The sequence below is a fragment of the Sycon ciliatum genome, chromosome 6 (assembly GCF_964019385.1).
Source record: "Sycon ciliatum chromosome 6, ocSycCili1.1, whole genome shotgun sequence".
Taxonomy (NCBI): domain Eukaryota; kingdom Metazoa; phylum Porifera; class Calcarea; order Leucosolenida; family Sycettidae; genus Sycon; species Sycon ciliatum.
In genome coordinates, this window is record NC_088648.1 from 23,709,391 (window position 1) to 23,731,606 (window position 22,216).

Here is a 22,216-nt window from a genome sequence, read left to right on the forward strand (position 1 = left end):
ACGTTTGTTCTTAGCTGCTGAGCTTGTAAGAACAATTACTTGCAGAATGTGCTAAGCCGTAACAACACTCACGTTACGGCTTAGACTATGTATGTTGCAGTAAAATCCAAAAACTACACGCAAAAATTCAGTCACTTTTGCACCAACTGTTGTACCGAAAAAATTACTGTTGGTGGCGCAAGCAGATGCTTGTCGTTTGGAGTGACAAGTGATCACCGCTGCTTTTCCTTGCCAGAGTCAACAATACACTTTGTTCTGCAGCGTTGGGAGTGGTGTTGGAGTAGAAATTGCTGACTAGACGTCGCGGAAGGGCGAGCTTTCCTGCGCAGGTATGAGTTTGGACGTATTTCAGAATGGTCGAGTGGAAAAATTCAAAAATTGTATATTTCAAGAAAAACCAAAAAGGATGATGGGGGACATGTCCTCAGTGCTAGAAGAGCTGTTCTACTATCTGCCGGTGTATAGTGTTTGCTAATTGATGATGTAGCTCGCTGTTTTATGAGCGCTTGTAATTTGGCTATTTTCAAGACGATCATTTGTGGCCTCAAGGGATGATTGCCCTCGTCTTCTGGGATGCTGGCGTGGCTAAGTGGTGCTGCCCCAAGAACTCTTCTAAGGTGAGGTAATGTTGGCTTGATGGATTTTTGCTGGTAGCTTGTTCTTGTACGCTGTGCCGTGGCTCGTTTGTAGACCCATAAATCGTGCCAATATTGGGCCAATATTGAGGGTATACCAATTTCATGGTTCACTTCAAAAGATTTTGTGCGGGCTTTGGAATGTCGATCTACACCCCAAAGCAAACCTACCTGCAAAATTTGAGCGAAATCTGAGAGACAGACTTGCACATATATTCTGGTTTTCTCAGACATGCTCTCTTAAGCGCCTGCCAAAGTTTGTGGCGTCTTGCACATGCATGATTGTTATTGCAGGCAAGCCGCAATATCATTATCATCCTTTCACACAGCCTTGCTTGCTTTCCTGCCATATCATATTTCTTTTCTCACTCACGGACCATGTGAGTTTGGCACATTTTCCACCCAGGACCTTTCGCACCCACCAGACCTCAAACCTTCACAGATTCCTTCCTATGCCACTTTATAAATACATTACTAGCTGTGCATCACTGTTATCAGTTGTCTGAAGATTGCCATCTGGCATGAAACTTTTAGTTTCGACAATCCAGACGCGTGGTACTCTGTGACTCATGTCCAACAAAGACGTATATACCCGCTGCAATGCCGAGCCAATATCCGTACTAAGCAGAAGAGCACGGTGGAAACTGTATGGCCATATTCTACGCCTCCCTGAAGCATCTCCAGCGCATGTGAGCATGACCGCGTATTTCCAGCGACAGAACCGGGGCTGGCTGGGACGCCCGCGCATCACACTACCAGTGGTGATAGACAATGAATTAGCCAAGGCAACGTCCATGCCTCTCCGGAGTCTGAAGGACCTGGAGACGCTCCGATTGATGGCTCGGAACAAGCAATCATTTAACGATATATTCGCACAGGTCACATTGTAGAGTCCAGATAACCTAGTGCTTTCAACAATAATTGTACATGTACTTTCAATTATGAGAATTTGGTATACCCCCAAACCCGTCATTGTTGAATATTCGATAATAGCGTGGATTTCCCAAACTATATATTTTATAAGAAAGAAAAAGGACCAAAGAGCTAAAAAATGAAATGAACTAAGAGCTAAAAATAATCTACGTGGAGATAATAATTTTAATATAGCTATGAATAGGATGAAGGCCGCAGACATCACGCAACTACTTTACTTGTTCGACATGTATTTACTGTGTATTTTATAACAAAAATATTATTGAAAACCCATAATCGATTTTCTTGTTCCTATCATCAGTGGGAAAAATATGGAACTAAGGATACAACCAAAGAAACTGAAGTTAAGTACTGTAAATAGAAATGTGTTAGAAATAACAACAAAATACAAGTGCAATAAAACCACTAGAGGAAACGCAAAAAGGTAACAAGATTTCGTAACCAAAGGCGAGAATGCGCTAAACGAAGTGTCAACCTACGAATACAACTTCCGTGTACCGGTTTTGTGGCACAATGATTATAGCAATTTGTCGTCTCCATTCTTGTGCAATCATGTATATGCAGGTTGGTTCTCTTCATGTTATTGTCACCCATTTCATAGATGTTGGTTGCCTTGTTGCTTTCTCTCCCCTCTCCTCTCACCCAAGCCATTCTGCATAAGCGAAGGTGTGGACGCAGCATACTGCTGCTACACGTCAACGCGGGAATGCGTATAATAATAAATAATAATAACCTCTCCAATGCCGTTGTACATAAGCGGATTGCCACGGATATGTCAATACTACTACTAAGTTGCAGAAATGAAATTGAAAAGACGAAAGTCCACAGCGAAAGATATCGCTTAAAAGTGCAAAGTAGGCAACACTGGTAGAAGATGACATCCTTTCTGTGAGTAAATAGATTTTATTTCGCCGGTTCTAACTTACAGAAACTGAAGGACAGGCAATAGTTATTAATTTCAGTTAAAGTCAGCTAGGGGTAGCCGATGTGCCAGACCACTGTAGGGTGATTGTAAACGGCTAAGTCGTCGGGCAGAGACCATTCCGAATAGCCGTCGTAACAGCATTTAGATCGCCAGCCACAGCAGGTGGTAATGTGGGTAGACTAATCGGTGAATCTGTAGGCTCAGCTCCACCACAAACGAGGGGCTCATCCAGTGTGCAAATCTGTATAAACAAAAACAGTACAAAAGACATACTGTATGGTCACCTAGTACCCCGACCTCTTTCTCTTTCTTATGTGAACACGCTCTGCACTCTGCGAATTCATAATTTCCTGCCCGTTTTACAAACCTGCCTTTGTAAAGAGGACAAGATAACATCAACCCGAGTCACAGGAAATGACAACTAAGTGTATTATTATATTTTATTGCCAGAATTGTACAGAATTGTTGCGTATGCGCTGCTCTTTATCATTGCCAATTTATGATGTATCGGAAGTAGCAGTTCTGAAAATTGCAATTCTGTTAGGATAGAGGTTCCTAGTTTGATACCTGTTTTTTACGGGCAGTTTCTTCTGGGCAGATCTCCCCCTTTCCATTGCCTTTACTACTGATCATTACAAAATTTGTTTGTGAATATTATTCACAATACGTTGCATATCATTTTGTGTAGCACTTTGGACGTCCAGAAAGACGTTTTCAGCCGCCCTCTAGGCTTTCGTGCTCTGGAAAGCACCTGCAAAATCATTCGCTCGAAAGACAGCGAAATATATAATTTCTTGACGGAAGGATCGCTTGAAAAAAATTATAGAGCACGAGCGATTAGAAAATTGGGCAGCTAGATCTTGAGCGATACTAAACCGGCTGAAATAGTCCACAGCAAGAACAATTCAGTAAAAGGGATGAAGTTTCGCTCAGATGACAAGTCATCAGCGGAGCCAGCTGAGGAGATGAGTTTGAGAGCTCTATTACGCGAAGAGGCGAGGGGGAAAGCAGCACTGAGATCGCAGAAAGAGATTCAGTACTCCGTCGCAACTACTTGCAGCTGGATGAATTGGTGAGACACGGGTACAGTCAAGTATGAATTAAACCTTGCTTTATTACAATATTTAACTTGAATACTGAGCCAACGAGAGAGCTTGGAAGCTCAGGGCCCTACGCTATGCTTTTTTGTCTTGATGAAATAGACAAAAAAGAATAGGGATGTTATAAATTCTTATAAGTTTCTACTTTTTGTTTTTAGACATATTAAACCTGGGATTCGATCCCGCACTATCGCCCTGCATGCATCCCCCGATACATTTCGCATACATACTAATTCTTCAGTTGCTTCACTTTATGATCTTGTATTTGAAAGCCCTATTTGAATATGCATTGTGGCCAGCCGTCTTTGATTGTACGGTACGGTACGGGATAGGTATGGGACAGGTACGGGACAGGTACGGGACAGGTACGGTGGAGGGTAATACGACACCGTCTACCACCTTGATGATTTAAAAAAAAAATATTTTATTTTGTAAAATAGAAAAGGACATATGGATACGAGTTTAGAGTAACTCTCCATCACTGTAACATGATACTATATACAGTCAGAAAGTGCAATAACTCGGCACAAAGTTAAAGGACGTCGAATGTCTCAGTACTCTGTCAGTTTTGTGCCGAGTTATTGCACTTTCTGACTGTATATAGTATCATGTTACAGTGATGGAGAGTTACTCTAAACTCGTATCCATATGTCCTTTTCTATTTTACATTTATTTATGGCTCAACATCCGAGTTTCAAATATTTTATTTTATTATTTATTTATGGATTCCCCAAAGGCCGAGGCCTAAGTATCCGTTCATGGCTTGCTGGGAATATAATTATCTGCAAAATTATAACATATAGATTGAGAAGAGGAAGCGTTATAACAAATGCATACTGTAGAAATCAGCCATACCATTCTTTACTATGATATAGAAACTCTGGAAGGAATGAAACCAGCGGGTTCGAAGCGAGTGTTGGCAAAGATGGTACACGAGACACAAAGCAATGACTATTTTGGGTGGTTCTAATGTCAGTGGGGAGAGAATTCCAGGTGGCAGCGGTAACAAAGAGGAAGGTGGCACGCGAGTAGCTGCTCGCCCTGGCAGGCGGTACAAGTTGGAGAGGGCGCCGCGCGCTGGTGGAGAGACTATAGCCCAGCTCCATAAGGGCAGTGGTCTGGTGGTGGGCCAGGTGATGGAGCTCCCGGATGCACTGGACGTGTCGCCGCCATGCCAGACTGGACCATTGCAGGTGCGCGAACAGAGATGCCTTCGGTTCAGTAGCGGAGGGAAACACACCATACTGTCTCAAGACGATGCGTGCCAATCTGGCCTGCAGACGCTCAAGCACCGCCGCTTGGGATGCGGACAGTTGGAACTGCCACAGTGGCGAGGCGTATTCGATGGTGGGTCGGACATAACCAGTATAAAGCCGGTTTGCAACTTCCGGCGTTAAAAAAAAAGAGAAAAAGGGATGTTTCCTATTTTTTTCAGGCGTTACCTGGGATTCGAACCCGCGCTATCGCGCTACATGCATTCCCCCATGCACTTCGCATTCATACTCATTCTTCCAAGTTGCTTCACGTTATGATCTTGCGTTTGAAAGCCCTCTTTGAATAGTGCGACCAGATGTATGTGGCCAGCTGTGTTTGATGGTACGGTACGGTACGGGACAGATACGGGATAGCGCCAGGCGTGACACAAACACACAAACACACAAACACCAAATTAAAGCTGTGTGGACCCTGGCTAGCGCCAGACGTTACTGAAGTAACATCTTCTGCATAGCTACGGGAATAAATATAATTAATATAGAGAAAAAAATCACATAGAAACGAATTATGACGCAACTATCCACGATTGTTACCAGATAATAAGCAGTCAGAAAGTGCGATACCAGGGCACAAGTAGTTTCAAACGACGTATGTTTCGCCGTACTAAAGACCGTTAGCAAGCGGTGGAACGGCAACACGAAGCGGGATCTCGATTAGAGTCTCGTCCCGACCACGTAAAACATACACGTATTTGACGAGTTCGGAGGCTTCTATTCATCGTGACGGCAACAGGTTCGTTTCAGTCAAGTACGTGCGATTTAAACCATGATACGAAGAATATCAGCGTAAATCATGCCTCTTTTTGTGTGCAATTTTTCTTAAATATCGAAAATGTTTCATCCATTCTTGTTGGAGTAAATAATATAATAATTATGATGACGAAACGTACCAAACAACCAGTAGGACCGTTGATTTTGGCATAATCATTAGGAGAGCATGTCTAAGAAAACCAGAAAAGCTGGGCTGGCTGGGCCATCTCTCAGATTTCGCTCAAATTTTGCAAGTAAGTTTTCTTTTGGGTCTACAACAACCATGCAAAAGGACTCGTTCCATAACTGACGGACACCTTGGAATTGGAGACCACCTCCAAATGGGCACAAAACACGACTGAATATTGGGTCCAAAAACGAGCGCTGGTGCAGCGTACACGATTGAGCTGAGAACAAACCACCACCATGCCAACATTACCTCACCTGAGTAGTCTTCACATCGCCACCACATACAGCCATGGCTACATCCAGGAAAGCAATGGCCATCATCTGCAAATATCACGCGCAAATTCATTCACCGTATTAAGCTTCAACTTGCTCCTCCTCATGCACTTGCGCATTTAAGCTGGTTCAATAATAGCTCGCGTACTAAGTGTTCTCTCCATTTCCCACTTGCCAGATCATCGATCCTTTTAAAATCCCCTCTGTTCAAGTCCTATTCTCATTGGTCTCGGCTTCCGCAGGAGGTAAAGTCTCGTGACACCTTCGCTGCATTTTGTTCCATTCTGCCCGCGCCTAAGTTGAATTGAATTGAATTCGTTGTTTTCCATTGCTAGCCTAACCTTCATACTGCTCTCTTCAGGTTCCTATAGTACTCCTTTTGTTTTGTTTTGTTTTCCCTTTTTCTTCTCCTTCTTTTTCTCAGTTGTCCCCACCATGGCTGGTTAAAATCGCCCGCATCACATGCTTATTGGCACTATGTCATCGTGATTGTGGAATAATAAAAATAAAAACAATAATGGATCAGTTGGGGAAGTGAACTGTCTGAAAAGAGAAAAAATCGCCAGACCCACCAGGACTCGAACCCGGGACCTTGCTTGTCATGAGCAATGCTCTAACCACTGAGCTATGGGACCGGGCTGAGCCTAGAAGGCGCTGACAAGATTTTCACTCCAAAGGCAGCTCACAACACGTGCCACACATACTGATGGCACTTGGGTCTTTCTCCCTCCCCCAGGGGACCAACCACGGTCAGTTTCTGGACCCTACCAGAAGTGAAAGAGAGTGATAAATTTTGAACGGATTGGGAGAACTTCAAATTCAATGGATCAGTTGGGGAAGTGAACTGCCTGAAAAGAGAAAAAATCGCCAGACCCACCAGGACTCGAACCCGGGACCTTGCTTGTCATGAGCAATGCTCTAACCACTAAGCTATGGGACCGGGCTGAACCTAGAAGGCGCTGACAAGATTTTCACTCCAAAGGCAGCTCACAACACGTGCCACACATACTGATGGCACTTGGGTCTTTCTCCCTCCTCCAGGGGACCAACCACGGTCAGTTTCTGGACCCTACCAGAAGTGAAAGAGAGTGATAAATTTTGAACGGATTGGGAGAACTTCAAATTCAATGGATCAGTTGGGGAAGTGAACTGCCTGAAAAGAGAAAAAATCGCCAGACCCACCAGTACTCGAACCCGGGACCTTGCTTGTCATGAGCAATGCTCTAACCACTGAGCTATGGGACCGGGCTGAGCCTAGAAGGCGCTGACAAGATGTTCACTCCAAAGGCAGCTCACAACACGTGCCACACATACTAATGGCACTTGGGTCTTTCTCCCTCCCCCAGGGGACCAACCACGGTCAGTTTCTGGACCCTACAAGAAGTGAAAGAGAGTGATAAATTTTGAACGGATTGGGAGAACTTCAAATTCAATGGATCAGTTGGCTGTGGGTCTGGCGATTTTTTCTCTTTTCAGGCAGTTCACTTCCCCAACTGATCCATTGAATTTGAAGTTCTCCCAATCCGTTCAAAATTTATCACTCTCTTTCACTTCTGGTAGGGTCCAGAAACTGACCGTGGTTGGTCCCCTGGGGGAGGGAGAAAGACCCAAGTGCCATCAGTATGTGTGGCACGTGTTGTGAGCTGCCTTTGGAGTGAAAATCTTGTCAGCGCCTTCTAGGTTCAGCCTGGTCACATAGCTCAGTGGTTAGAGCATTGCTCATGACAAGCAAGGTCCCGGGTTCGAGTCCTGGTGGGACTGGCGATTTTTTCTCTTTTCAGGCAGTTCACTTCCCCAACTGATCCATTGAATTTGAAGTTCTCCCAATCCGTTCAAAATTTATCACTCTCTTTCACTTCTGGTAGGGTCCAGAAACTGACCGTGGTTGGTCCCCCGGGGGAGGGAGAAAGACCCAAGTGCCATCAGTATGTGTGGCACGTGTTGTGAGCTGCCTTTGGAGTGAACATCTTGTCAGCGCCTTCTAGGTTCAGCCCGGTCCCATAGCTCAGTGGTTAGAGCATTGCTCATGACAAGCAAGGTCCCGGGTTCGACTCCTGGTGGGTCTGGCGATTTTTTCTCTTTTCAGGCAGTTCACTTCCCCAACTGATCCATTGAATTTGAAGTTCTCCCAATCCGTTCAAAATTTATCACTCTCTTTCACTTCTGGTAGGGTCCAGAAACTGACCGTGGTTGGTCCCCTGGGGGAGGGAGAAAGACCCAAGTGCCATCAGTATGTGTGGCACGTGTTGTGAGCTGCCTTTGGACTGAAAATCTTGTCAGCGCCTTCTAGGTTCAGCCCGGTCCCATAGCTCAGTGGTTAGAGCATTGCTCATGACAAGCAAGGTCCCGGGTTCGAGTCCTGGTGGGTCTGGCGATTTTTTTTCTTTTCACGCAGTTCACTTCCCCAACTGATCCATTGAATTTGAAGTTCTCCCAATCCGTTCAAAATAATAATAATAATAATGTGTGGATTCACAGGAAGTGTGAGTTACGAAGTCTGAAGAAAATGTTGAACGGCCTCTGCTGGGATGACGACTACACCATAGCTCAGTGGTTAGAGCATCGCTGGCTACAAGCGAGGGTCCCTGGTTCGAGTCCTGGTGGTGACAGTCAATTTTTTCTTCAGACTTTTCCCGTTTGTCTCTTTCCCTCAAACCAGTTCATATTTTATGACTTGGGGCTCCCCGCGTGCTAGTTTGTACGTGAAGTGTGTGGGTTACAGTGAGGGCTGCGTCCCACCCGCCTGCATACTGACCAACCCCCCAAATGACAATCCCTTGACAAGACATGCTAATTCCCTTGATTTCAGCTAAAATCCCTGGATACACCAAAAAAGCAGGGGAAAAGGCGTTTGCCCTGATCGGATGTCTATGCCGATACAGGACGCATGGTTTTTCACATAAACCAGACCACGAATGAAAAAAAACACACACACACACACACAACCAATAGGCTGAGGCAATAAAGAGAAAAAAACACAGATCAGGACTTACAGGAGTACATGCAAAAGCACATGTGGGGCCTGAACTCCCAACGGAAAGAGAAAACAATGGCAGATATAGGCCACTGAAAGAGAATAGAAAAAAAGAGAAAAACCCAAGCAGAACTAAACCACAAGAAAAAGCAATTAGGCCAAACGGAACGTGGGACCTGAACTCCCACTAGAAAACAACAGCAATACAAAAAGATCAGGACTTGAAAAGAAAAGAGTGCAGCAAAATCAACCTGGATGCGAACCAGTGATCACACAAGGAAACAGAAAAGCATATGGGGCCTGAACTCCCACCACAAGAAAAATCAATATCAGGACTTAGAAGCAAAAGAGACACAAGTAATCACAGCAGATCGGCAGAGGCTGCATCCTCATCAACAGCATTCGCTGGCAACCTGGCATCTGCGGGCTGAAGACTGGCCGTTGTGGCTTTCTTGGCACGACTTAGAAATTGGGGGCTCAACAGTGAGGCACTCTGATGGCAAGGGACCGGGTGGTTGTACTTACAACTGATGAGGTTGCTTGTGGTCTCTGGCTTCAGGTGGCTTCGTTGACTTGTCTCGATTTTTTTCACCATACTGAATAAACGCTCCGGATCAGCATTTGAATGTGGCAGAACCAAAGCCACCTTCGCTAGCTTGCTCAGGTTTGCGAATCGACGGTGGGTGCTGTCTTCGGGACGAGTCAACTTACTCAAAGCAGACCAGAACTGATCGAGATTTTCTCCGCGAGGTGGCAGCACATCATCTGGCAAGCTCTTGAAGTCGAGCAGCTCAGTGAGGATGGCATCAATGTCCTCGGGTGACTGCTCTTTCAGGAGCCTGCGGCACAGGTTGGTTACAGCAGCGGATGAAATTGACGAACGGCTAGTCGGGTTGAGGAATGAAAGAGCACGGATGGTAGCATCATTCAAAGGGAACTTGTCAAGCATCTTCTTAATGCAGGCTTCATAGAAGCCCCTCACACCATCTCACAGTTTACGTTCGACGTTAGGATCCTGCTCATCTTCCACCTCGATCAGTGCCAGCCTTGCCTGGGTGCCAATACCGAGCTCGGAATCGGAGAGCTGGTTGCTGCGATTCGCATATTCAATCTTCGGCAGATCTTCACTGCGGCAATCTTGGATGATGCAGGCATCCACAAAGTTGGCGAGGTAAGACCGAAGCAGAGAGAGGAAGTCTGCCTGCATGGTACCGACCCGGCTAGCATTTGTCTGGCACAAAGTAGTGAATTTGTTCAGCGGCTCCAGAGCAAAGAGGACGAACTGGCACACAAGCTTACTTAGCGGTGAGTCCATCAGCTTGAGCACACGCTTGAGCCTGTCGTTTCGCGGCTCAATGTCCCGCTGCTGGTCGAAGAAGGCATAGAGAGCATCCCATTGGTCGAGGAGGCGCTTGAGGCAACGCTTCATGCTCAGCCAACGGGTTGTCGAGTGTTTCAGGACACGAACCGGCTGCAGCTCGCCGAAATCCCGCTGAATATCAGCAAACATCTCCCACCGCTTCGCTGAATGTTTGAAATAGTAAAATACGTCGATCAGCAGGTCGTCCACTGACACTGGGAGACGCTTGAGGGCAGCAGCAGCACAGAGGTTGGCCAGGTGGCAAATACAACCCAGGCTGAACACGTTTGGAGCAACCTCCTTCACACGACTCAACACCGAATTGCGTCGTCCCACCATCACGCTGGCGCTGTCACTGCAGAAGCCAACCACATTCGCCGAAGGTATGTCATGGCATTGCAGTTCCTTGTGGATCGCCTGGAACAGGGACTCTCCTGTGGCGATGTTGCAAACAGGCATGGACAAAAATCGGGTGACGGCTTGCTCATACGCATCATCCCAGTAACGGACCATAATTCCGAAGTACTTCCTGTCCATGTCATCATTGCCACCATCACACAGGATTGTGAACGGAGAGGTTCGACAGGCAGAAAAGACTACTTCGTTCAGCTCCGGAGCTGAGCGTTGTTGATAATTGCAGCCGTTTTTGTACGACTACACGCAAATGATGCGGCGATCTTGCTATCAGGAAACATCACTTTGACGAGCTTGCTGAAGTGCTCGGCAGATCTAAACGATAGATTGTGCTCCGCCACGAACTTGACGAAATACGCCCCCGCCGTTACCGTTTTTTCCGCCAGTGTCGTCTTCTCATGGCCCGCCGACATTGCCTGGGAAATTCCAGGCTGGGTGGCCACATCTCGCAGTGCCTTGGAGTGCTTGTTGGTATCCATGTGGCGCTTGATCTCATAAACACCACCACCAGAAATGTTTACGTCAACTTGGCACACAGTGCAATAGACGAAGTTCGGACCCTTTCTACTTTCCTTCATACGGAACTTCGTCCACGATGGTTGCCACTTACTGGCAACCTTTTTCTTTTCCGAAATCTTCCCCATAGTTGCTGACAGATGAAACAAAAACTACGACTACTTGTCAGGAAACGACAACACAACACATGGACAGGCCTGGACTAGAGAAGAGAGTAGCCAGTAATCTCTGCGAAAAATCAGTTAGAGGAGAGGTCGAAAGGCCGCCCGATCCTCGATCAAATGCTGCGCGCTTCGTTCAAAACCGATCAACAGTACATGGACTTTTGCTCTCCGCGACCCGGGTCTACAACAGTGCAGGTCAGTCAGTCAGTCAGGCCTTGATTTACCGTACATCGTATACGGGCACGACCGCCCGTACCGCTTTTTTTTCGAAAAAACGGGACCTTCATGATAAATCCCTGGACTTCGACAAAATGTCCATTTACCGGGAGTTTGCGTGAAATCCCCTGGACCCCGGGAGATTGGTTGATTTCCCGGGATTTTCCCGGGAAAACCGGGAGGGTTGGTCAGTATGCGCGGCCTGTGTGGATTCACAGGAAGTGTGAGTTACGAAGTCTGAAGAAAATGTTGAACGGCCTCTGCTGGGATGACGACTACACCATACCTCAGTGGTTATAGCATCGCTGCCTACAAGCGAGGGTCCCTGGTTCGAGTCCTGGTGGTGACAGTCAATTTTTTCTTCAGACTTTTCCCGTTTGTCTCTTTCCCTCAAACCAGTTAATAATAATAATAATAATAATAATTTGAAACTCGGGTATTGAGCCAATTATAAAAGTATAAAGGAAAAGGACATAATTATGGAAACGAGTTAAGAGTAACTCTCCACCACTGTAACTGGATACTATATACAGTCAGAAAGTGCAACAACTAGGCACAAAACTGACAGAGTACTGAGACATTCGACGTCCTGACACCTAGCTTCAACACATCTCCGTAGCGCTAACCGACAGCCTTCCAACTTGGAAGGTTCAAGGTTATGGAAAGACCAAAGAGCCTCTTTGGTCTTTCCATAACCTTCAACCTTCCAAGTTGGAAGGCTGTCGGTTAGCGCTACGGAGATGTGTTGAAGCTAGGTGTCAGGACGTCGAATGTCTCAGTACTCTGTCAGTTTTGTGCCTAGTTGTTGCACTTTCTGACTGTATATAGTATCTAGTTACAGTGGTGGAGAGTTACTCTTAACTCGTTTCCATAATTATGTCCTTTTCCTTTCTAATAATAATAATGTTTGGAAATTTGAGGCCACATGCCACGTACTGCTCTTTTCTCTCCGAAACTCAACACTTGCAAGCCAGATATGAAAGAAAGAAAAAATCATCAGTCACGCCACCGGGACTCGAACCAGGGACCTTGCTATTCGCGAGCAATGCTCTAACCAACTGAGCTACAGTATGACTCTTATCCACAGTGATGGTAAATCTATCCTTCTTTGATCAATCAGTATCTGGCTTGCATCGTACTGGCAACTCACACCAATCAAGAGGGCCCTCGGCCATTCGCTTGATATCATGGGGAGCGCATCAACCTATGTCCACTGCGAGCAAACAACAAATTGCAATTTCAAATTTGGACTTCACGGAGAATTTTCAAAGTGTTTGAAAATTTGAGGCCACATGCCACGTACTGCTCTTTTTTCTCCGAAACTCAACACTTGCAAGCCAGATATGAAAGAAAGAAAAATCATCAGTCACGCCACGGTACCGGCACCAGTACGATGCAAGCCAGATATTGATTGATCGAAGAAGGATAGATTTACCATCACTGTGGATAAGAGTCATACTGTAGCTCAGTTGGCCTCAAATTTCCAAACACTTTGAAAATTCTCCGCGACGTCCAAATTTGAAATTAATAATAATAATAATAATAATAATCACTAAATTCCATCTCTAAAATAGCCAAATTTCAAGAGCCATAGCCGGAACCATTTACGACGTCTATTTTTCTGAACCATGCACTGCAGGACAGTGGACTACCTCCACTACCACCCACGCCATGACCCGTAAAAAGTGTTTCAGTCTTTATGGGAATAAACAACTTTGACAATTTTCACTTCACCACATTGCAACACTGCCAATTTCCTACCCCACGACGGAAAGCGTCTCTTCAAGCTCCAACACCAGGCACCGCTCCAGACGCCAGCACACCAAACACTGCAGCGTGGTCACCTCTACCGAGTCTGACAAGAAATTTGAACTGACAACCCTTGTCACCCCAAACAACAAACATTTCCTTCCCTGAACGACTCGAATTTCACTAGCAGCAAAGCTCTGCAGAAGTGCAGAAATGTTTTGAACAAATCTCGATTTGTGCGATCGAAGCACGATATTTTTGCATCCTGAAACTGGCCGTGCGCCGACCACCGCGTGACATAGCAGATCGACGGATTTGATCGAGTTGATCGACAATCAAGATCAGAATCAAAGTCTGGATGACGAAGGCTGATCAGCAACACGATATTTGCGTACATTTACCTGAGTTGCCGGAGTTCGCAACACGCAGGGAGGTGGGGTTTTTCCTCAGGTTCGGTGAGGAGCGAGCGTAAGTCTGCGTGTTGTAATTTTCTTGTCGAGCAACTATTTGTCTCCAAAAGGTCGACACTCTAATTCAGTGACAATGCAGAAGGGCTGGTTGACCACGCAGAGTTTGGTCTCAGCGCGACTTCATCGACCTGACAAGGAGGATATTTTGAAATTCAGCTCGTAATGAAAATTCGATTTCTAGGACTCGGATGACTATGCTCAAAACACAATAATGTGTTGAGCCCATCACGTTATCTGGTTGCAGGAATATTGATCAGGTGGGAATGGAGACATTATGTCGATAGAATTCACCAGTGTTCTCTTTGTCGAGCTATGTCGCTCCGGCAACAGATGTCATCCATGCGCGCTACACAAAATTTCTGTTGGCATCCTAAAACAAACGCACGAAACACACGACCAACTAATGTTGTTACTTACCAGACACACGAAATAGCCGTGGAGACATTTCTGTACCCAAAAGGTCGATCTCTCCGGAGTGCACCTGAAAAGCACGTGCTCAAACCCTACGTGGCCGAAATGTCGCGTGAGTGCCTGGAAAACAGGTTGCAGCTAGATCCCATATCGTGAAGTCGTGCCTCTTCATGGTTCACTCAAGCAGCATGCCATCATACATAATTGGATCGTAAAAATCATGTTGCTGATCAACCTGATCGTCTAGATTTGATTCTGATCTTGATTGTCGATCAACTCTATCAAATCCGTCGATCTGTTATGTCACGCGGTGGTCGGCACACGGCCAGTTTCAGGACGCAAAAATATCGTGCTTCGATCGCACAAATCGAGATTTGCTCAATATTTTTGGAACTTCTGCAGAGCTTTACCTGCTAGTGAAATTCTAGTCGTTCAGGGAAGGAAATGGTTGTTGTTTGGAGTGACAAGGGCTGTCAGTTCAAATTTCTTGTCAGACTCGGTAGAGGTGACCACGCTGCAGTGTTTGGCGTGCTGGCGTCTGGAGCGGTGCCTGGTGTTGAAGCTTGAGGAGGCGCTTTCCGTCGTGGGGTAGGAAATTGGCAGTGTTGCAATGTCGTGAAGTGTAAATATTCAAATTTGTATATTTCCAGAAAACGTGGAACACTTTTTACGAGACATATCCTGGGTTGAATTGGAGATAGTCCACTGTCCTGCAGTGGATGGTTCAGAAAAATAGACGTCGTAAATGGTTCCCCTATGGCCCTTGAAATTCGGCTATTTTAGCGATGGAATTTAGTGATATTTGGAGATGATGGTTATTGCTTTCCTGGATGTAGCCATGGCTGTATGTGGTGGTGATGTGAGGACTACTCAGGTGAGGTAATGTTGGCATGGAGGTGGTTTATTCTCAGCTCAATCGTGTAAGTTATACCAGCGCTCGTTTTTGGCCCCAATATTCAGTCGTATTTTGGGCCCATTTGGAGGTGGTCCCCAGTTCCAAGGTGTCCGTCTGTTATGGAACGAGTCATTTTGCATGGTCGTTCTAGACCCCAAAAGAAACCTACTTGCAAAATTTGAACGAAATCACAGAGATAACCCAGCCCAGCTTTTCTGGTTTTCTTAGACATGCTCTCTTAACAACATGACGCAGAACAGGATAGAAGGAAACGACAGTGCCAAAAAATTGTCCAACACAACATTCAGCTTGCTCGCTCGTTTTCTTTGTCTTAAGCTCCAAAACGTACAAGTTTTTCTTCTTCTTCTCACCGCCTCCGCCTTCACTTGGTTTCTGACCGCCACCTTCCTTCACACCATCTGCACCATCATCGTCATCATCGTCATCGTCCTCTTCATCATCGCTGCCACCTTCACCTGTCGTCGGCTCTCCCAGCAACTGACCACCGGGTTCATCATCGTCACTGCACACGTCGCTTCCACACGCCTCCTCCAGCTGCCGTCGCGTTCTCTTCCTGACCGGTCTTCCCGTGCCATTGCCAAACACCTGACAGTCGTCAACTCTTCCGCTGGCATCATCCATATCCGGAGAGTTTCGATGCATCTTTCCATTCACCTCTGCAAACCGAGCTCCCGCCAGCCGTTTGCTCCTTCTCAGCTTTGGTGAGTTGCGGTTGTCTGCGTCCGGCGTACCGGTACTCGCTGATAATGAAAATAAGACACAGTGTTCGTCTTTGTTTACATTAATGTTTGTTCCCGATTTCTGCGTGCTGTGTTGGTTTTTCCGAGATACCGTTTGTGGAGCAGAAGCCTCTGCCGGAACGGACAGTGGAGTCGGGTGCTTACGTGGTCGGCGACGCTTTGGTCGGGAGGACCTAGCCGCCTGTGATAATATTGGGAGCGGCACGTGTTGTTTGATACGTTCGGACAGATGTTGAAGGGTCCTACCAACATACCGACTACCACATTGTCGGCATTCAAAGTGGTAAATGAGGTGACTCAATTGTAGGGTTGGTAGGACATCCTTCAACATTGTGAACGAACGGATCGTAGTGAACAAGGTAACCACATTGGTGGCAAAGTAGGTTTTCTCCACTAGGGATTTCACCACACGGGCCGTGTCCTTCGATTATTTCCCTTTCCAGGGCAAGCAAAGAAATACGCGGCACGGCAACGGTCCGATAGGTCGTTCCTTAACAACAGGTGTAGTTGTTAGAAGTTTGTCGAGGAGCTGCTGCGGGTAGCCATTCTTCACAAATACGGAGAGTAGAAAATCAAGTTCCTGTTGTAGCTTTGTTGGTGAACAAATGCGTTTTGCCCTATTTACAAGGTTACGAACTAAGTTTGACTAGTACTGGGAAGAGCAAAACGAGTCAAACATCATGTACTGCCCGGTGAAAGTGGGTTTACGGTATACTGTAGTCAATACACCAGTCTGGGTCTTTTCGACTAACACATCCAGAAACGATAGCTTATTGGACTCTTCATGTTCACACGTAAATCTCAGTGCAGGATGGATTGTATTCAGTTTCAGCAGAAAGTCGTCAGCATCTGCTCTCGAATCAAAGTACGTGAAGGAGTCATCCACAAACCTGACGTACAATTCCGGCCACTTATCTATCTTCGATTCACAGTACCCAACAAACACATTGGCTAGGACCGGACCCAAGAACGCGACAAGAACGCGACGGTAGCTGGAGGAGGAGTGTGGAAGCGACGTGTGCAGTGACGATGATGGACCCGGTGGTCAGTTGCTGGGAGAGCCGACGACAGGTGAAGGTGGCAGCGATGATGAAGAGGACGATGACGATGATGACGATGATGGTGCAGATGGTGTGAAGGACGGTGGCGGTCAGAAACCAAGTGAAGGCGGAAGCGGTGAGAAGAAGAAGAATACATCGGCAATTAAATTGCATTTGTTGTCTAACCCCGTGTGTCGTGAAAGTTTTGATGATTCTTGGTTCAGTGTTGTTCGTTCTGCAAGTAGTTTCAAGCAGTTGAAAGTTCTAGAAGCAGTCTACATTCGCATTCGTGATCCAAATCTTTGTAAACAAAAAGAAAATGTCACCGCACTTACGCTATTCCAGTAAATTTGCACTCACACACACTTGCACATGCATGTCCATTGTCACACTGCACTTGCTGAATTTCCTATCATTTCTCACTTCACCTATAGTTTATTACCTGTGCAAATTGTTCCTAGGTTTGTGCTATTTTTCTTACTATGCTTGTATCCTCGCTGTTCCACTCAAAGTGTATAAATTCTATTGAAGTTTCATCATTCTCTTTAGTCACGAATTCCATTGATAATTGTGACAAGAAAACGTTCTGGAATACATGATTCGTCCCCATGGTTGGGATATGAGTGCGCATTTAGTTATATTCATTGCATTATTAAGATTATTGTCTCCACGTCGCCTTTTTACATATTCAGCATATTCTGTATTTTTCTAGCTAGGCTGTTAATTAGCCATCCACCCTACAGCCTCCCATTATAATGGAACTCCCTTCAATTTAGACTGTCTTTGGGGAATCCTCAAATATGAAAAACGATAACGTATTATCGTTATATAACGCGTTATATAACGCGTATTTCCTTACCTCTCCAATCTCCAATTCACGGAATTCACGGAAATCACCCTCCACCGACAGGTACTGGGGTCTAGGTTGAGTGACTCCAGTAAAAGATGAAAATATGAATCCCACTCTGAGTGTCCCGAACGAAGACGGTAGGTTTGTGTAGGTGTAGCTGAACGAAGTCACAGGGCCCGTGGTTCGTCGAACGACAGAGAATCCGAGACTTTCCTTGGCTAGTGCGGCAAACGGTGACTGCGTATCCTGCGACATGAAGCAATCAACGTCGCTGGCCAAAACACCCATATTCAGCACAGCATCTTGCTGGTCCACGATTGTATTCGCACTGTTAAAGAGCAAATTCCTTTCAGGTAGTGCATTGAAAGCCATTTGAATAAGATCAAATTCCGTTGGTTGCTCTACTCGAATGGCATTGACACTTGTCTCGCACGTTTGGGTGAGAAAGCAACCCTCCATCGGCATTGGGAGCTGAACTTCATTATCGACATGGTCTTCACTGTCTGCACTGTCTTCACTGTCTTCACTCTGGTCAGCAGAGAAGCTTGCGCTGTCGCTATCCGATCGGATGGTCACAAGTCCTTTCAGGTTGCTCGCTCCGAACTCAGCGACAGCTAGTGAGGTGCAGCAGTCGAGCAGAAGGACTACAAGTAAACGCCGCATGGCGCTCGTTCTTTCTCAACGTTCTGCAAGCACTCCTCCAACAAGGTATTCTGAAAACGGTTTAAAAACGGTCAAGTAGCAATAGACCTTTTGAGGTTGTGGGGATTGATATGAAATACTGGCATGGTTAGACGTGTACCATGCTGTATAGTCGAGACAGCTGAGCACGTTCGAACTAACCATAGGGTGATTCTCCTAAGTACTAACCTCGCATTGTGCACAGAGCTACACGCACATATACATATATATGTTCGGACGCTTCAGATAATGTCACTCAACTATTCTTCCTCGTTCTCCTGCTGCTTCGCGAGACGTTGCAACGTGGTATTTGCTCCGAAGACTGAATGTATCAGCATTTCGCAAGTAGAATGTAACTCTCCCCGCTAGACCCTGTGTAGCTGACTACAGCCGTGTCCCCTAAGGCCCCGGTCACACCAAAACAAGCCACTTTGGGCTTGTTATCGCTGGCGCTCAGCTGGCTTGCGTGATCCCTGTGACGCGGTCACACCAGACCTTGAGTGCAAAGCTTGAATGGCTTGTTTTTCTTACCCGCCAAATTTTGAATATCTCGAAACACACCAATGTTTGCAAGAAACTGGAGAGTAGAACGTTCGCGATCGAAAACTGTACTTGTTCTAGTGTTCAGTTTTGATGAACAAGAAGCAAAGGAAGCCCGGATTCTGAATTGCGAAGTCGTGCTCTTTTTATTTGTTCGGTGTGCATGGACGCGATGGTTCAGGTGGTGTTTCCTGATGTCGAGCTTTCTGCCCCGCCGGTTGCCGTTATTGAACTCGGTTGCAATCCACTCTCTTCTTCGTACCCGGCTTTCTTCATGAATTCGGTCGTGAGTGTGGTGCCTTGTCTTGGCCTCAAACCACAGCTCCAACAATCTACGCAGCAGTCTAGAGGCACAGCGGCAGAAATCCATGGTCGTCGGACAAAATCCAAATCAAACTGAATACAGTGTAGTTGGGGTAGACAGACTCACGGTCAAAACCAAAGGCACAGGGATAGCACGGTTCCACGGACACAAGAAAGAACATCAATATCAGTTCATCATGTCAACTAGCTACATGTAACATGGTGTGCTCCGGAGCTCCAAGCGCACTCAAATTATTTTTTGAATTTCGGCTTTCAGCCGCTTGTACAAGCTGTGGCTGAAACAAGCCGGAAAAAAACGGCTGAGAGTCAGCCACGGCTGAAAGTCGCTTGTAGGACATTTTTCAGCCATTTCCATGGTAATAGTGACGTAAACAAGCGCTTGTTTCGGCTGAACGGCTGAATCGAGCTCGGTGTGACCGCGGCCTAACTGAAGAACTATCCACGATCTCCTTATCTGATGCTGCGCGTGTCAGGGCATGCTAATCGTAGCCATGTTATCATGTGACTCTCATACTAAGAAGGCATACACTGCCGGCGTTTCAAGTGGCTGTTAGAGCACGTTGTTACAGTTTAGAACATTCTGAGCATTCCTACAAGTACGTGTTAAGTATGGCGGGTATGTACCGATAGCTTTGTCACTCTCGACTTGCGATGAGAGTGCTAAGGTGTTTGTGACAGCCACGTTAATAATCAAGACCATACTCTCCGCGCTTGTTCCTTAGCCTTAGGAGCTGGAAACGAGACTACATTTAAGGAACTATACTAAAGTGAATAATTATTACATGATGCACTCACTTCGTTTCTACCGGTCAACAAGCAACATCGCTAGTAACTGATCACTACTGAATTCCACCAATCGGCAGGCGTATGACATGCTTGTGCCTGTATTGCTTTATTATAGAGAAGTTAAAATGTTTGTTTCAAATCACTTCCGGTAGGGAAGGGTGGTCAGTGCGGCTACGCGCAAACTTTTCAATCGCGGGTGCAATTGCATTCGTTCTCGCTCCCCATACATGTTCCTATTTTCAAACTTTGGAGCAGGGTGCAGGTTTTCGCGCTCTGAGGCTCCCACAGTTTCTCGCCAGGAACACCGGCATCAGGCCGGCCTGGTTTCAAACATTAGGATTTACGTATTAGTTTGTAGTAGTAGTAGAAAACTAGGTAGGCATCCGATAGTGTTGGGTCACCTCCGCCATGCCTCCAACTAAATCTGCCGTTCGTGGGCTGGCGGATTTCGAGGTAAAGCTGTTGTGCCCCCTCCCCGGGATCGAGTCGTCGGTAGTAGATGTGATGAAGACGTTAGTAGCATTGGTAACGGAGTCCGCAGACCGCGAGGAACGCCTAAATAACAGAATTGACGACTTATCGAGGCAAATTGCAGGGCTGAACGAGGAGGCTGTCGCCCTCAGGAAGTCCGCCATTGCTTCTCCTCGGCCTGCCACAGCTCACGAACCCCAGAGAACTCGTACTCCGCAGTGTCGACGGCGTACCCGTACCCATAATGCGCAGGGGCCAGGCCCAGGATGCCACGCGGGACCAGTCCCAGGATGCCACGCGGGCCACGACTGATGAGGGCGACGTGCAGCATGCTGGCCAGCGCAACTTGGAGCTGGAGGACGACGACAACGAGCCCCTGACTCTGGACATCTTTTGCTGACGACAGCGGGCAATTAGTTGCACAGGAACCCCCCAGGGCCAAGAAAACAGTAATCTTTTTGGGCAACCTGGGTACAAACTGCTCGGAAGAGAGTATCAAAACTTTCGTGAAGCGGCGCGCTGAGGCAGTGGGATCAACGGCCAGTGTTCACAACAGCAGCATCCACACAACGCAGACAGGAAAGGTGTCAGCTAGGATCGGTATAGATCCCACAGACCTGAGCCTCGTGACAACTCCGGACTTCTGGCCAAGGCCTCTATACGCCCGGCCGTGGGAGTACCGAGACCGTCCGAAGCCCAAACGACAACTCCTTGCCGGCGCTGCGAGAGGTGACCCTATACTTGATGGTGCTGACAGCGCTGATAGCGACAGCACGGCATCTGCTGGCACCCCGCAATGATTTTTTTTTTTTCAATAGTGAGGAAAATGTTATCAACTCCACAGCACGAAAAAGGCCAAAAACTAAACCAAGAACATATGCAATAACATGTTTTTATAGAGACAGGGCAAGTGAATAATTAGTCAGTCCATTGTTCATGATGATCTCCGACGGTTACGTCGGCAAGCGAGCCTCCGCCACTGCCAAAGCAGCGTGGGCTCCGCAGGAGGGTGCAAATTTCAAACCAAAATTTAAACGCCTACAACCGCGAATGCACATGATACAGGATTTCAGAAGGCTGAAGGAAATCCTGCATCTAACAAATGCCATAACAGGAGAGTAATGCTCACCCCTCTTCTCCGCCAACAGATGAGCAATTCGTTTGTACAGTGCTGTTGATGCCGGACCCATTCCGCCATCGGCTGACATGACCGCCGGAACAAATGAGGCTTGCTCAACCTGCCTCACTCGCTCCTCATAGTGCCTTCTCTTTTCTTTTTCATGTCGCTGATACACAATAGTATGATCAGTGCAGCTCCGCCGCTCCGCTGGCTGGTGACCAATGCATTTGGCCTCACCAACAAGCTGGGAGAGCTGCAGGATGCACTGCTAAACGATAACGTCGACATAGCGGTTATGACAGAAACGAAGTTCTCGGCCCAGACGGTAGCCTCTGATACAATGTTTCCAGGATACTCGCCTCCCATTCGACGTGACCGTGATGCATTTGGTGGCG

The 22,216-nt window shown here is 46.7% G+C and overlaps 1 protein-coding gene across 2 annotated transcripts; it reads right to left on the reverse strand.

Annotated features, from left to right (window-relative positions):
• Positions 1-2,015: 2,015 nt before the first annotated feature.
• LOC135818911 (uncharacterized) lies at positions 2,016-18,894 on the reverse strand. 2 transcript variants are annotated; one of them, XM_065332098.1, is made up of 3 exons: positions 17,909-18,894; positions 6,062-6,127; positions 2,016-2,734 (listed from the first exon to the last, which is right to left on the reverse strand). In XM_065332098.1, exons 1-3 carry the CDS (start codon positions 18,560-18,562, stop codon positions 2,588-2,590), a joined length of 867 nt encoding a protein of 288 aa, XP_065188170.1. In that variant the 5' UTR covers positions 18,563-18,894; the 3' UTR covers positions 2,016-2,587. The 2 variants fall into 2 exon arrangements, with proteins under 2 accessions (XP_065188170.1, XP_065188172.1); XM_065332100.1 differs by lacking the exon at positions 6,062-6,127.
• Positions 18,895-22,216: the final 3,322 nt, after the last annotated feature.

Coding starts and splice junctions, on each gene's coding strand:
- LOC135818911 (XM_065332098.1), bottom strand. CDS start 18,562: ATGCGGCGTTTACTTGTAGTCCTTCTGCTCGACTGCTGCACCTCACTA. Junction 6,128..17,908: donor GTGAATTGGAGATTGGAGAG/GTAAGGAAATAC, acceptor TGATATTTGCAG/ATGATGGCCATTGCTTTCCT. Junction 2,735..6,061: donor GCGATGTGAAGACTACTCAG/GTGAGGTAATGT, acceptor TTGTTTATACAG/ATTTGCACACTGGATGAGCC.